Source organism: Monomorium pharaonis, chromosome 1 (assembly GCF_013373865.1).
Source record: "Monomorium pharaonis isolate MP-MQ-018 chromosome 1, ASM1337386v2, whole genome shotgun sequence".
NCBI lineage: Eukaryota > Metazoa > Arthropoda > Insecta > Hymenoptera > Formicidae > Monomorium > Monomorium pharaonis.
In genome coordinates this window covers 22,510,402-22,522,861 of record NC_050467.1, presented here as the reverse complement: position 1 = coordinate 22,522,861, position 12,460 = coordinate 22,510,402, and the positions used below count along the sequence as shown (strand labels likewise).

At 30.7% G+C, this 12,460-nt stretch overlaps 3 protein-coding genes across 4 annotated transcripts; 1 reads left to right on the top strand and 2 right to left on the bottom strand.

The window, feature by feature from the left end:
* Positions 1 to 1,401: 1,401 nt before the first annotated feature.
* LOC105836756 (ATP-dependent RNA helicase SUV3 homolog, mitochondrial) lies at positions 1,402 to 6,686 on the bottom strand. The gene is made up of 14 exons (XM_028193927.2): positions 6,465 to 6,686; positions 5,972 to 6,219; positions 5,686 to 5,908; positions 5,330 to 5,498; positions 5,114 to 5,225; positions 4,908 to 5,038; positions 4,520 to 4,833; positions 4,265 to 4,406; positions 4,018 to 4,176; positions 3,744 to 3,923; positions 3,418 to 3,566; positions 3,206 to 3,327; positions 2,415 to 2,468; positions 1,402 to 2,346 (listed from the first exon to the last, which is right to left on the bottom strand). The coding sequence occupies exons 1-14, from the start codon at positions 6,536 to 6,538 to the stop codon at positions 2,213 to 2,215; spliced, it is 2,211 nt and encodes a 736-aa protein (XP_028049728.2). The 5' UTR covers positions 6,539 to 6,686; the 3' UTR covers positions 1,402 to 2,212.
* Positions 6,687 to 6,758: 72 nt separating this feature from the next.
* On the top strand, positions 6,759 to 11,387 carry LOC105836877 (rho-associated protein kinase let-502). Of its 2 annotated transcripts, none has more exons than XM_012681253.3 (7): positions 6,759 to 6,844; positions 8,074 to 8,176; positions 8,280 to 8,540; positions 10,000 to 10,202; positions 10,267 to 10,469; positions 10,570 to 10,747; positions 10,960 to 11,387. In XM_012681253.3, the coding sequence occupies exons 2-7, from the start codon at positions 8,173 to 8,175 to the stop codon at positions 11,215 to 11,217; spliced, it is 1,107 nt and encodes a 368-aa protein (XP_012536707.1). In that variant the 5' UTR covers positions 6,759 to 6,844; positions 8,074 to 8,172; the 3' UTR covers positions 11,218 to 11,387. The 2 variants fall into 2 exon arrangements, with proteins under 2 accessions (XP_012536707.1, XP_012536790.1); XM_012681336.3 differs by lacking the exon at positions 6,759 to 6,844 and adding an exon at positions 7,630 to 7,880.
* Positions 11,388 to 11,544: 157 nt separating this feature from the next.
* On the bottom strand, positions 11,545 to 12,453 carry LOC105837160 (protein ATP6V1FNB-like). Its single transcript, XM_012681740.3, has 3 exons — positions 12,190 to 12,453; positions 11,970 to 12,124; positions 11,545 to 11,885 (listed from the first exon to the last, which is right to left on the bottom strand). The coding sequence occupies exons 1-3, from the start codon at positions 12,397 to 12,399 to the stop codon at positions 11,654 to 11,656; spliced, it is 597 nt and encodes a 198-aa protein (XP_012537194.1). The 5' UTR covers positions 12,400 to 12,453; the 3' UTR covers positions 11,545 to 11,653.
* Positions 12,454 to 12,460: the final 7 nt, after the last annotated feature.

Here is a 12,460-nt window from a genome sequence, read left to right as displayed (position 1 = left end):
TCGAGAATGCCGTCGCGCTAACAGACGACCCGCGAGGCATCGTGCGTTCGGTTTCGAGTGAAGTGTTCGCGTACGCATTCGAGCAAAATGTGGAGGATACGTTCGGTAGAACATGGCAAGTGAATTAAGTGAAGTGCTACTAGTCCGTGCAAGCATACTAAATTCCATATTTTCGAAACGAATTTGGCCTGCGTTTCCACGAAGTTGACGTCTTTTTCACGTATTTTTTCAAATGTAACGGTCGCGCCAAGTGAAATTCTCGTGCACGGTTTACGTTTTACTCGTGTGTGATATAATATCCATAATATCGGGAGTGCCGAATAAAGTATCGGGCGATCGTTATTAATGTGCGGTTCAAGAATAGCATGGTGATGTCAGCAGAAAGCGGCATCCATGGAGCGACTCGGTATTCCGGAAAAGGAATGTAGCAGTAGCAGCAGCAGCATCAGCAGCAGGAGCAGCGACAGCAATCGGTGAGTGAATTTTTATCAAATCAATTATTTGAATTTATATCATGTATATGTAAAACAAAATGATATGTGATAAACGTGATGCGAGATAAAATATTGATCTATTTTAAAAGAAAATTATCACCAAGTTGTTTGATTAATTAAATACTTTGTTTTTCGTTAATCGTAATGCCTTAAATAAAAATAATTGCAATAGCATATTAGAATCTTTTAATACTGAAATAAGAAATAAGAAATTAATCCCAATGGTAAGGTGTATTTTTCTAATGCTGAATAGATCTCGTAGATAGCAATTTCATAATGTAAAGAAAAGTAAAAGCTTATATTTGGAAATTTTATATTTTTAATACCAAATATCCAATACATTTTGCTCTCATAATTACAATGCAAAACTTAGAAAACTTTAACATTCTGACAGTAAAAAATGTGTAATTTAAATCGAAAATAGGGATAGTTTTACCTAAATACAATAGATTTTTAACAATATAATTTAGAAGAATTGCTATTATTCAAAAATAAAATCATATTGATTAAAAGACATATATTTATGCTGTCATTTGCGCAATAAATTAATGAGAGAGCGATTCAATAAAATTTATCGTATTTCATATCAAAAGTATCTGCATCAGCTTACAAATACTTCATATATATGATTTATTGACTGTTAAAACGGGTGGGTTAAATATGAATAATAAAAGTATCGATTAACATATGATAATTCGTAAAGTATGCTGCTATGAATTATATGTACATGGGAGTAACACATATATCATCACGTAAACTATATTTTAGTCTCTGACTAAAAATTCTTCATCCTGAGTTGGCATCTCGATTAAGGGTTTTACTCGAAATTATGTGAATTTAACAAATTTACAGTCTACAGTCATATAACATTTATAGAACACGATTATGCACATTTGCATAAAACAGATTTAAAATATGAATGCATATAATTGTACAATTTACGAGTATAGCATGAAACAGAATCGAATAAATGTGGACATGGCATAGAAGAGACTCAAAAAGTCATGCACATTACTTACGGGATTCATAGATATTTGACTACATAGTTCAATGTGCACATTTTGTGCTATTACTACGGACAATCGGCATGTAATTTCATACAAAAATAATTATAACATTGTCGACAGCTGCCGAAATCGTTCTTTGTGCTTATTCCTTTTTTTTCAACATTCTTCTTCCCAAATTTCAAATCTATTTCATATTAAATGTAAAAAGCACAGATATACAGATCAATATACAAATCAAATTTATAATAACAATTCGTTTGAATATTATGATTAGAATTTAGTACATTAAATAAATTATTGCAATTTACAAATGAAGATAATATGACGTTAAAACGAGCAATCAAAAATCTCATAGAGAAAAGTAATACGAAAAAAAATAAAATTCAAAAGTTTTAGTTTTATAAAAAAATATTTAAGCTGTGTATACATGAATAAATCTGTATGAACACAATATGTTAAATATTAAAATAATACTTATAATAATAGGACTTATAATAACTTGATTCTTTTATATAAAAAATTGTACACATAATATTGCTATTACTTATACATTGTAAATAAAAGTTATATCATTACTCACATTATTTTAACATAATTATTTTTCTTTAGTTTTTTCACTTATTATGTATTTCAGTAATCATGTCAATTATTTTTATAATAAAATAATTTTTTTAAATCAATTTCAATATTTTGTTACTATACACAATAATATTATTTTTTCTTTTTTGTTGAATTCCATTCGGATTCCAGTTCGCGTAACATCTGTGGTGTTAAAACTCCCTCTTCTAATAATCTTTTAGTCAATTTGCCTTTACCTATGTTACGTTTGCCGGTTTTTTGAAAATCTAAAAAAATTTTAATTTTTGTTACTTATGTATAATTTTATTAGTTGTTATAGAAAACAAAGATTTACCTCTATAAAAATTTTGCTTTTGTGTTTGCAACTCAAAACTGTCGGTATCTCCACCTAAATAACAAAAAAGACTTTTATATACATGTTAAAAATTTCATAATGCATAATATAAAATTTCATAATATTATAAAGTGCAACTTCTAGGTAATCAATATTGTTGCAATATCATTGTCTGGAGATTATATTGAGCAATATCGCGTCAATCAAAATTAAAAAAATATATTGTGCAATTTATAGACTATTGAGTTGCCTTTTAATATTTTGCGCCATAAGTTGCAAATTTATGACACTCATTTTTAAGAGTACATTAGAATTAACATTGAATAATGAAACTTAAGGAGATACTAAACTGCTCTGTTTTATCACTAATTTTTCGGACAATGAAATCTTTTTATTGATTGCATGGAATTGAAAATCTTTCTCCAAAATTAAAGTACAAATAATAACGCGGTGCGCTGCGATCAATTTTATACGAAAAACGAAAGACAGTTAGAAAATTATAGCATTTTTGTTATCGACTTCTGCAATCGACTCGTGAAAACATTTGTTGCGTATAAAAGTTTTAGACTTTATATGTATAAAATAAGCATGAGGCGCACTTGGTGCATTTTTGATAGTCACTATACAGTCATTATAATTGATTATCTAGGAACCGTTGACAAATCAATTCTGATAAAATTATATAAAAATACGCGTACATTTCTATAATAAATACGCGAAGGAAAATTTATCTTGTAAATATTATATACATCTAAAATATTATAAAAAATATTCTAAAGAATCAAACGTACTTGCATCAGAGTTCAGCAATAAAGTCGTTAATTTAACTATTCCTGTTTCAATGAGAGCATCAAGTTCCTTCTGTATGTCACGGACCATCTCAGCATCCGGGAACAAATCCATGAAGCGGTAACTATATAGCAACAGAATACAAGATAACGAACGACAATGCCAAAAATACATAATTAAATTACACTCTCATAATTAATATACAATCTCATACCTTAACCACAGGTAAAGATCCAACACATCAAAGACGTTCTCCAAGTGGATCAAATCAAGGATGGTTTTTGGCGTTTGAAAGGGCCATCCGATGTGTTGACACAACCAGTTAAATGTTATTGCTTCATTTTTACTGTATTGACGTGCAAACTGAAAAAAAGCACATTTATATATGCTCAAGAAATTCAAGAATAAAAATTAAAACTTTACATTTTAAAAATAGTAAAAAGTAGATTTTATATACAAGTTTTTCTCTATAATAATATTTTAATTTACTTTAATTTATATACTTTAAAAATTGATGATAAATATTCTAAAAATACTTACCTTCAAGAACATGGTGCACACGTATGGCGATTGTCGATTAATCGGTGCGCAACAGAACACGTATCTCGCACGAAGCGGCAACGAAACATGTTGTATCATATCAGCTAGGAACTTGAAGTCGTCTATGTTGCACATGAAGTAAAGAGAATTATCGACTGTGCACAACGATACAAAAATATCCTAAAATAAATGAAGGATTATAAATGGCGGTCGTAAATATATCATTTACGATCGATTACAATTAATTTCATCGTTGCTTCCATCCAAGACCTACCATAATATTTGACAAGGACGTATTTGGCAAATGATAAGCATACATTTCAATTTGATCTGCTGTTGGATGAAGACCAGCTTTTGTTATTGTCTCTGGTGTTTGACTCAACAAGTTTTTTAAAGTCGGCAGATCCTCTCGTTTAAACGTTGTTACGTAGCCCTGCGATACAAAAAGCATATTAATACTTTACATTTTTCTATACATTGTTTTTTTGTGATGTTAATAGAAATTAATGGATTATGTTTACTTTATTCCAAACTGAGCCGTAACGTCCAGCGCGACCTGCTATTTGCAAAGCCGCTGACACAGACAGAACGTCCATTTCTTTTTCACCTTTTTCGTTAGTTGTTGGCTGTATCAACGAATAAAAAATAATTCTCCGGATATGCCTATAACATCACATGATTCATTTCAAACAATCGCTTTTAACGCTGTGCATCTACATTACTGAAAACTTTGAAATGTAAACATATAAGCTTCAGATTGTACACATAAAACTTACAAATTCAAACCCATTCCAATGGCATTGGTCGCTACTAAGATTTTACAAGAATTTTTAGGATCGTTAAATTTTGCAGCTTGCGCCAATTTGGTACCCGGTGGTAAACCACCATATATTACAGCCACTTCCTTTCCCCTGCTCTCAAGAGAACGCGACACGGTATAGATATCATTTTTATTAAAGCAGACTATGCAATCTCCTGGCTTAACATTATTCAAAGATTCAAGAGCATGATTCTCTATCTCTAGGTCCGTTAATCGTTTATATCTGCGAACTTCTACGTTTTCACTCGATAAAAGGCATATAGATTCTACCTGTATGTATTTTGATTAATAGATGTTAATTATTGCTATATAATTTGTGAAGGTTTACAACATAAAAGACGAACCAATTCTATAGCAGCAGCTTCACCGCATAAATGTATCTCATCGGCAGGAATTCCCAAAAGAGCTCTTGTCCATGCCCAGCCTCTAGTGGGATCACGCATTAATTGAATTTCGTCAATTACAGCTACTTCATCTGCAACAAATTACGATAGAATTATTAGCAACTTCCTTGTTTAAATGTTGAAGATGCCAAAATAGTAATACTTACAATTATTTTGTAAATTCGCCATTTCTACTGAACAAGATAAATGATTGGCTGAAATATTCTGACCCTTGACATATTTTCGTTCTTCTCCAGTTAATAAATCACATGGTGTTCCCTAAAATGTTAATGTTAATTACATTATAAAAAATATTTGCGTTATCTATAACAATACAATTAAAATAAATTATGTAAGATACTATAATATGAGAAGATACCAACTCTTTCATTGCACTTATGAAACACTTCTGCAACTAATAATTTTAGCGGTGCACAATATATTCCACTTTTTGCGGTAATAAATCTTTCTAGAGCATGATAAGTCTTTCCACTATTTGTTGGTCCGGCATGAAAAATTATCTTTCTATTTTTTGATCTTGCCAGAGGATACCTAAGAAGAAAGAGCATCAAATTTTATTATTTTGTGAACTTTTTGTTTTTTTGTATCTATTTATTTCTAAAGTTATGTTCACATGTTGTGAAGTATTCTGAATATCAAATTAAAATAATAATGATTGTGATAATACGATAATAGATCTCGATAAATTTAAAAATTATATACATCTACATTTTCTTACCAAGTAGCAGGACTACGTAGGTCGCCAATTTTCTTGAGATCATCCAAGCAGTCGATATGCGGAAATATTTTCTTGGCATGATTTATAAAATAAGGAAAAATGTCAGTGACATTTCCAGCACCTTGCAGGATATCACTCAGTACTATATGGAGATCCACAGGTAAGGATTCCGTTTCTAAACAATATTGTTTAAAATTTGTGAAAGCTTGTCCCTGGAGGTAGCCTGAAATCAATGTTATAGATCAGAAATCACAATTAGCGCATGTGTACTTGATTTCCTACATACTATGCAATCCATATTGTTGAGCCAGTTCTTTGATCTCTGTCTTCTGCGAGAAGGTATTCAATATTTTCAGGAGATCTGTCTTTTTTAATAAAGATCCAGTTAATTCAGCACCAACATTTATATCATCCGGATTTGGTTTGATAGGCACAGGATGAAATAAAGATTCCGGTAAGTTTGTATTGCTGTCGCTTTTCTTGCCTCTACGTTGCTGGACATAACTTGTGCCAAGAACTGGAAATGATCTCGACCTAGTAACAAAAGATAAAATAAAATAGGAATCATAGCGACGATATTTTCAATATAGCTTGTTGTTGCGTATGATGCAATTTATTCAAAAGATTACAAATTAAATCAGAGCATAAAGGAAAGTGTTGCCAAAGAAGTTTTGAACAAAGAAGATAATGGAAAGATATGATCGAAAGTACAGATATATTCCGTAAAGTTTATAATTTGTAGTAATTTATAACTTTTTATCATTCATATAAAAATGCACCTGCGTGTGAGTACTACTGCCGATAAGACGCCTCTTCGTATCAGCTGCTCCATGGTAAATTTCATAAGTATCATTATTCACAAGTGTGGACAAATTTTTGATGATAAAACATCACAGGAAACTACAAAGAAATAAGGAATCACGAATCAGAAGCGTTACAGCTCAGAGCAGATACAGCAACGGCAGCGGTAGCTGCGGTAGCGTAGCTCGTAATCTAACCTAACATATTACTACGCACATTGGCACATGACAATAGGTCGACACGTGCGCAGAAAGAAGACTATTGAGCGTTTATTGTTTAACACATCGTTTATTGGCTGCGAAATGGTTAATCAGAATTCTTTGAAAAATTGAATTCTGTAATTACACGTTTCTCAAAAGTGAGGTTTTATTTATCTTATAATATATATACAAACATATTAAGATATCTTTGACCGAGTAATCCAATTAAGATGTGATCTATATATTATCTCGAATTCACATAAATTCTGATTCCATTCATGTACGGGAACGAAATCGAGAAGATTTAGAAAGAAAAACAACATCGCTCCCAATTTTTTAAATCAAAAGTTATATTTATATGTATATTACATTCTCTACCCAGATAACCAAGCGTGATGTAGCATTTTGAGCAAACTAATGCATCGCATGTGTTATACATTTGTTGATATCGAAATAAAACATTATGAATTCAGCAACATGATTATTTATACGTGTTATCAGTTGAGGACATTTAAAAAAGGAAACGGTCAGCAATAATGATACATTAGATTGTTTGCGATATAACAGCAACATGGCAACAACATGGCAACAAATGATCGATAACAAATTAATGCTGACAGGTTGCTATCAATTTGCCATTGTTAAAAATAGAATTCATCATATGAGTTCAATATAACAGACATAATGCTATCTCATCTTATTCCGAGTTTTGTCTCTACATTAGTTGCTGTATGATTGTTGACAACATAAATGCAACATCAAGACATTTGGTTATTTAGGTAGAAAATTTTGAATAGATTATTATCCATGCACAGACCTCCAGGATTTAAATATTGTTTGTTTATTATTAAAATAAAGGATGTTTATGTCTTTTTATTTATTATAGTCACTGAACAATTACCAGTAAATAAGAAAAATATTAAGATTTAATAATAAAACTTAAAAATAAATCCTAAGTTACAAATTAATTTTAGATCCAATCTTTTTTTGAACTCTCTATTTTTCATTTGAAAAATAAAATATCATATTGTATAGTGAGTTGAACTACAAAAAGGAGTTTGAGTAATAATTGTACAATTTGATGCTGTAATGGTTTCTACAATAATTACAAAATTAATTTCTAAAATGTATTCAACAATAATTATGCAGAGATGAGACTCACTAGTACCACAATTATGCAAAGATGTATTTTAGGTATTGATTTTTTTAAAATTGTTACACGTTACATAAATTAAATTTAGAATCAATGATTTCAAAAATTAGATTTACAATTATAACACAATATATCCTACATTACATTTTGAAACTAAAATGCTGTTAAAATTTTGCGTTAAAATTCTGCATGCGTTTTTATCTGGGTAATTTCACTTGTTTTTCATACGTTTAGAAATGCTGTACGAGGAGCAGGCTGCAGAGGAGCAGAGGGTTAATTCCCTGTCAAATAAGCAATAAAAAAGAATAATGTGCCGTTTTTCTTGACAACGCAATGTGTAAGCGATGCTGCGTCATTCACGAGTATATGCAATCTGATCCTAACGGAAGACGTTGATAAAAACTTGCAAAGGCTTTATTTCTACAAATATGTTTGTGTAGTTTGCACCTCCCGTAAATCTCGCGAGTTGGAATGCGCCGGGCGAGACGAAAGTCCGACAAGATTGGAGATTGAGCGGAGTCTTGGTACTTCGTTGGCACAAATTCTCTATCATTACAGTCATCAGGAAGCTGCGAAATTGTTAAAATCGTTACCTCTCACCAAAATTTCGCAGCAACCATGTTGCGCCGTACAGGACGGTCCATTAGAGGCGGATGCAAGAAAGCAAATTCTTAAATCATACATACATAACGACATTCTAAGTAATTATATTAAATAGATCTACATTGAACACCATCAATGAAATGACACTAAACGTGATTTATACACATCATATTTATGGAGTTGGGGTAGTATAAAACTAATTTAGAAAGTTAAAAGTTAAATAATAATTCCGTTAATTTTTTATGAGCCAATTTTTAACTTTAAATAGTTATTTTTAAAACAAATTTTAGCTTATAATATTTTTTCCTAACAAGGGAACGGTCGGAAGTGTCCCTCACCAATTTTAATGAGAGTTAATTCCCTGTCAAATAAGCAATAAAAAAAAATGATGTGCCATTTTTCTTGACAATGCGATGTGTAAGCGATGCTGCGTCATTCACGAGTATATAGATATGTTGTAGAACATAAAAAATATTAGACCCATATTTTTTTTAGCTACGTATCTCGACGTTTAAGGGTTGAAACCACTCCTCGGAAATAACCCATTTTTTGTTTTTGATGAATATATATCTTGGAAAATATAAGGGTTATGAAAACATCATGTTTTATACGAAAGTTTTATGGCATTTTATACTTTTTATAATGGTATACTTATATTTTTCAAAAAATTTAAATTTTTTATTTGCTCATGTCGTGTGCAAAATGCATATAAACATTCCCATAAATGTATATAAACGTCTCACGTGATGCAAAAACGTTGTGCAAAGCACGAGGAAAGCACGTGTTTTTTCGTAGGCGCATGACGGTGGAACACGGGGGACACGGCCAAACGTACATGTTCGGAAATCGAATATTTAGGCAAAAATATTTAAATTCCTAATTGGAAATTCAAATAACTTCATTAAAAAAAAATTCATTAAGATTGGTTGAAAATTGATGGCTCTAGAATAGTCTAGAATAATTTTGCGCCCATGACAAAATGTGCTTTCCTCGTATTTTGCACGGTGTTTTTGCGTACATATCACGTGAGACGTTTATATACATTTATGCAAATGTTTATATACATTTTGCACACGACACGGACAAATAAAAAATTTAAATAAAAAAAAATAAGTATACCATTATAAAGAGTATAAAATGCCATAAAACTTTTGTAAAAATATTCGTCAAAAATAAAAAAATGCGTTGTTTCCGAGGAGTGGTTTCAACTCCTAAATGTCGAGATATGCAGCTAAAAAAATATAGATCTAATATTTTTTTATGTTCTACCAACATATCATTAAAATCGGTGAGGGACACTTCCGACATTTCCTTGTAAGTTAGAACTTATCCATGTAAGAGAAAAAGCAGATTTAAAAAATATATTTAATTTGAAAAACAAAAATATCTTTGTTATTAACTTTTAATTTAGTTTTAACATAATTTTTAACTGAGTTTTTATCTATGCAATTTTTAACATAACTAAATTAATTTTATCTACTAACTTATGCAATTTTTAAATAACTTAACTTGCCCAACACTGCATACTTATCAATATTTCATAAAATCTTGGCTTAGCACTAGGCGAAGATGAGCTGAAAAAATTTCAGACTGAGATCGAGGCAGCGACGCAGAAGAAGCTGAAAGATGAGTTTGCGATGGAATGTCATATGCTCGAAGCTGAAAAGATATTTGCCATTAGACGCAATGCGGATGAAATTCACGCTAAATACGAGGAGTACTTCAAGTTCGCTCAGCAGGAGTTGGAGGAGAAGTTACAGGTGGATATAAAACAGCATAGCTTAATGCTAAACGAGTGACAATTTATTTAAAATTGTACGACAGATCGAATTGGCGGATGAGAATACGAAACGCAACAAGGAATTGCAAAAAGCCATCGTAAAAGCGCGAATGGATACGACGCACGATGTGTTAAGAAAGATACGGCCTCAGATAAACTGGATCGTTACGTCTCTCTACAATGAGCTTGAGCAAATTCGTCGCGGACAGAAAGAAAAAATGATTGCTGATTTTAATATAATTATGAGGTATCTAGATAAATAAATACGCAAGTTTCAAAAGATTTTCAACATGTCAAATATTATATCACAATATATAAGACATTAAATTTGAATTTGATCCACAAAGAAACCAATATCTTAAACTGGATGCGAGAATCAAAGAAATTGAGAGGCAAAAAATGGAAGAGTTGCGTATCCAACGTCATGAACTCGAGATGCGAAACGTAACAAATATTATTTACGTTTTTTGTTTGGAAAGATTGCGTAGCGGTTCACGATTGCAAGCAATATACAAACATTTTGAGGTAAATATACAGCCATTTGATGCAATAGAGCTCTGTAATAGAGATCTTAAATATTTTTACATAAATTTTTCTTTCTAAAACGATCAAATAAAACGATAATATAATAAACGATTAACAGAGAAGTTGAAACTCACATCTTATCCAACTATAATTATTATATATTTGGATATATATCATATAATGATAAGAAAAATTATATTTAAAATTTATAGGAAAAAGTCAAGTCTTTGCATGAACTTATTGCTAAACAAGAAGAAACTATGAATACAATGAGGGAAAAGATTACAAAATATCGTAATAAGAATAAAACACTTCAAGAAAAAATCAATGCTCTTTCTAAGGAATTTCAGAAATTTATAAATTTTGCATTTGATAGCTTACCAGAACATGCAGATTTTTTATTGCCACTAGATCTACTTTCTGTAAATAGCGCAAATGAAGAAGACAGCGAACAAGAAAAGAAGCAATAAGTAGATTAAAAAGGAAAATTAAAATTTTATTGCAATAAAGTTATATATTGTTCTAGATAGAATATAATTTAGAATAAAGAGATATTACTCACATTTAATAATATAGATTTAATAAAACGCGTTAAAAATTCTCCTTCCTGTATCAATAAATGTATATAATTTTATCTATATTTATTCCACATTTTTAACACATTTTTTTCTTTCCAAGTTATTTTTTAATTCATTTGCAAGAATTATAAAATAACAGATATACATATTTAAATGGAACAAATAATTTTCAGTTTATCGCACACATCTGTTTTATTATAAAAATTATAGTCATTTTAAATTATGTAACAAACAAGAAATACAATATCAAAATATATGAATATAACCGTTCTCTAGCAACATAGATATATTTATAATTCTCTGTACAAAAGTTAGATTAACTACTAAGTTAATATATTAACGATTCATCGAAATTCCTCGCATTTTTCTTTTGACAGCCACGAAACCATTTTGGATCTTGCTCCAGATTGAACGCCTTACCCTGATAAAATTGTGCTAACATAACGGATTTCAGACCTACTTTGCTAAGTGGAACGGGAGGGTAATCATCGAGACGCCAACCGTATATCCAATTTGTACATTCGGGAAAATAAAAACGCTCCTCGGGAGGTTTTTTATATCTAAAAAAAATTACAAAAGTATTTTATATTAATCAGTTAAATCGTTTCCAGAGATTTGTGCACTTGGTTTGTATTATGCAATACCTTTCAGTCAGATAATTATGAATTGTAATAAAAGTTGGGATTCCTTTTTCGTAAAGTATAGCTTTTACATTGGGTTCAATCAGTTTCATGATATTCATATTGATAGAATCGTCGGATTTAGGTGGTCTCCAAAGGGGTAAGGGTTTTCGTTGTATCTATGCATGTACAAAATTTAAAAGAGACGAGCATTGTAAATGAAATTATGAGTAAACTTACGCACGATAGGTCTATCAACGCGAGCTGCCTCTCGTTTTTTAGACTCCTCAATTATTTCCCTGGCGCGTTTCGTGAATTTTGGTTCTTTTAACTGATCTATTAGTCGTTTTTGGTTCTTTAAAAACCATTTTATCCGTATTGTGTTTTCTTTTCTTATTCTATCGTTACAAAATAATTGACAACGTGTATCGCACACATCTCCAATTTTTGCCATATTTTATTTTTGCAAATTTTACACTGTTAAGTAGATAAATTATTACAAATAATTTATACAG

Bases quoted from the DNA above. Each gene is read 5' to 3' on its own strand.
- LOC105836756 (XM_028193927.2), bottom strand. From the start codon at position 6,538: ATGATACTTATGAAATTTACCATGGAGCAGCTGATACGAAGAGGCGTC. The intron at 5,499-5,685 runs GTAAGAAAATGT...CTTTCTTCTTAG, and splicing joins CTACGTAGTCCTGCTACTTG to GTATCCTCTGGCAAGATCAA. The intron at 4,834-4,907 runs GTTCGTCTTTTA...AAATACATACAG, and splicing joins AAGCTGCTGCTATAGAATTG to GTAGAATCTATATGCCTTTT.
- LOC105836877 (XM_012681253.3), top strand. The intron at 8,541-9,999 runs GTAATTATATTA...ATCTTGGCTTAG, and splicing joins CATACATAACGACATTCTAA to CACTAGGCGAAGATGAGCTG. The intron at 10,470-10,569 runs GTATCTAGATAA...TGATCCACAAAG, and splicing joins GATTTTAATATAATTATGAG to AAACCAATATCTTAAACTGG.
- LOC105837160 (XM_012681740.3), bottom strand. From the start codon at position 12,399: ATGGCAAAAATTGGAGATGTGTGCGATACACGTTGTCAATTATTTTGT. The intron at 12,125-12,189 runs GTGCGTAAGTTT...GTACATGCATAG, and splicing joins CTCGCGTTGATAGACCTATC to ATACAACGAAAACCCTTACC. The intron at 11,886-11,969 runs GTATTGCATAAT...AATTTTTTTTAG, and splicing joins CATAATTATCTGACTGAAAG to ATATAAAAAACCTCCCGAGG.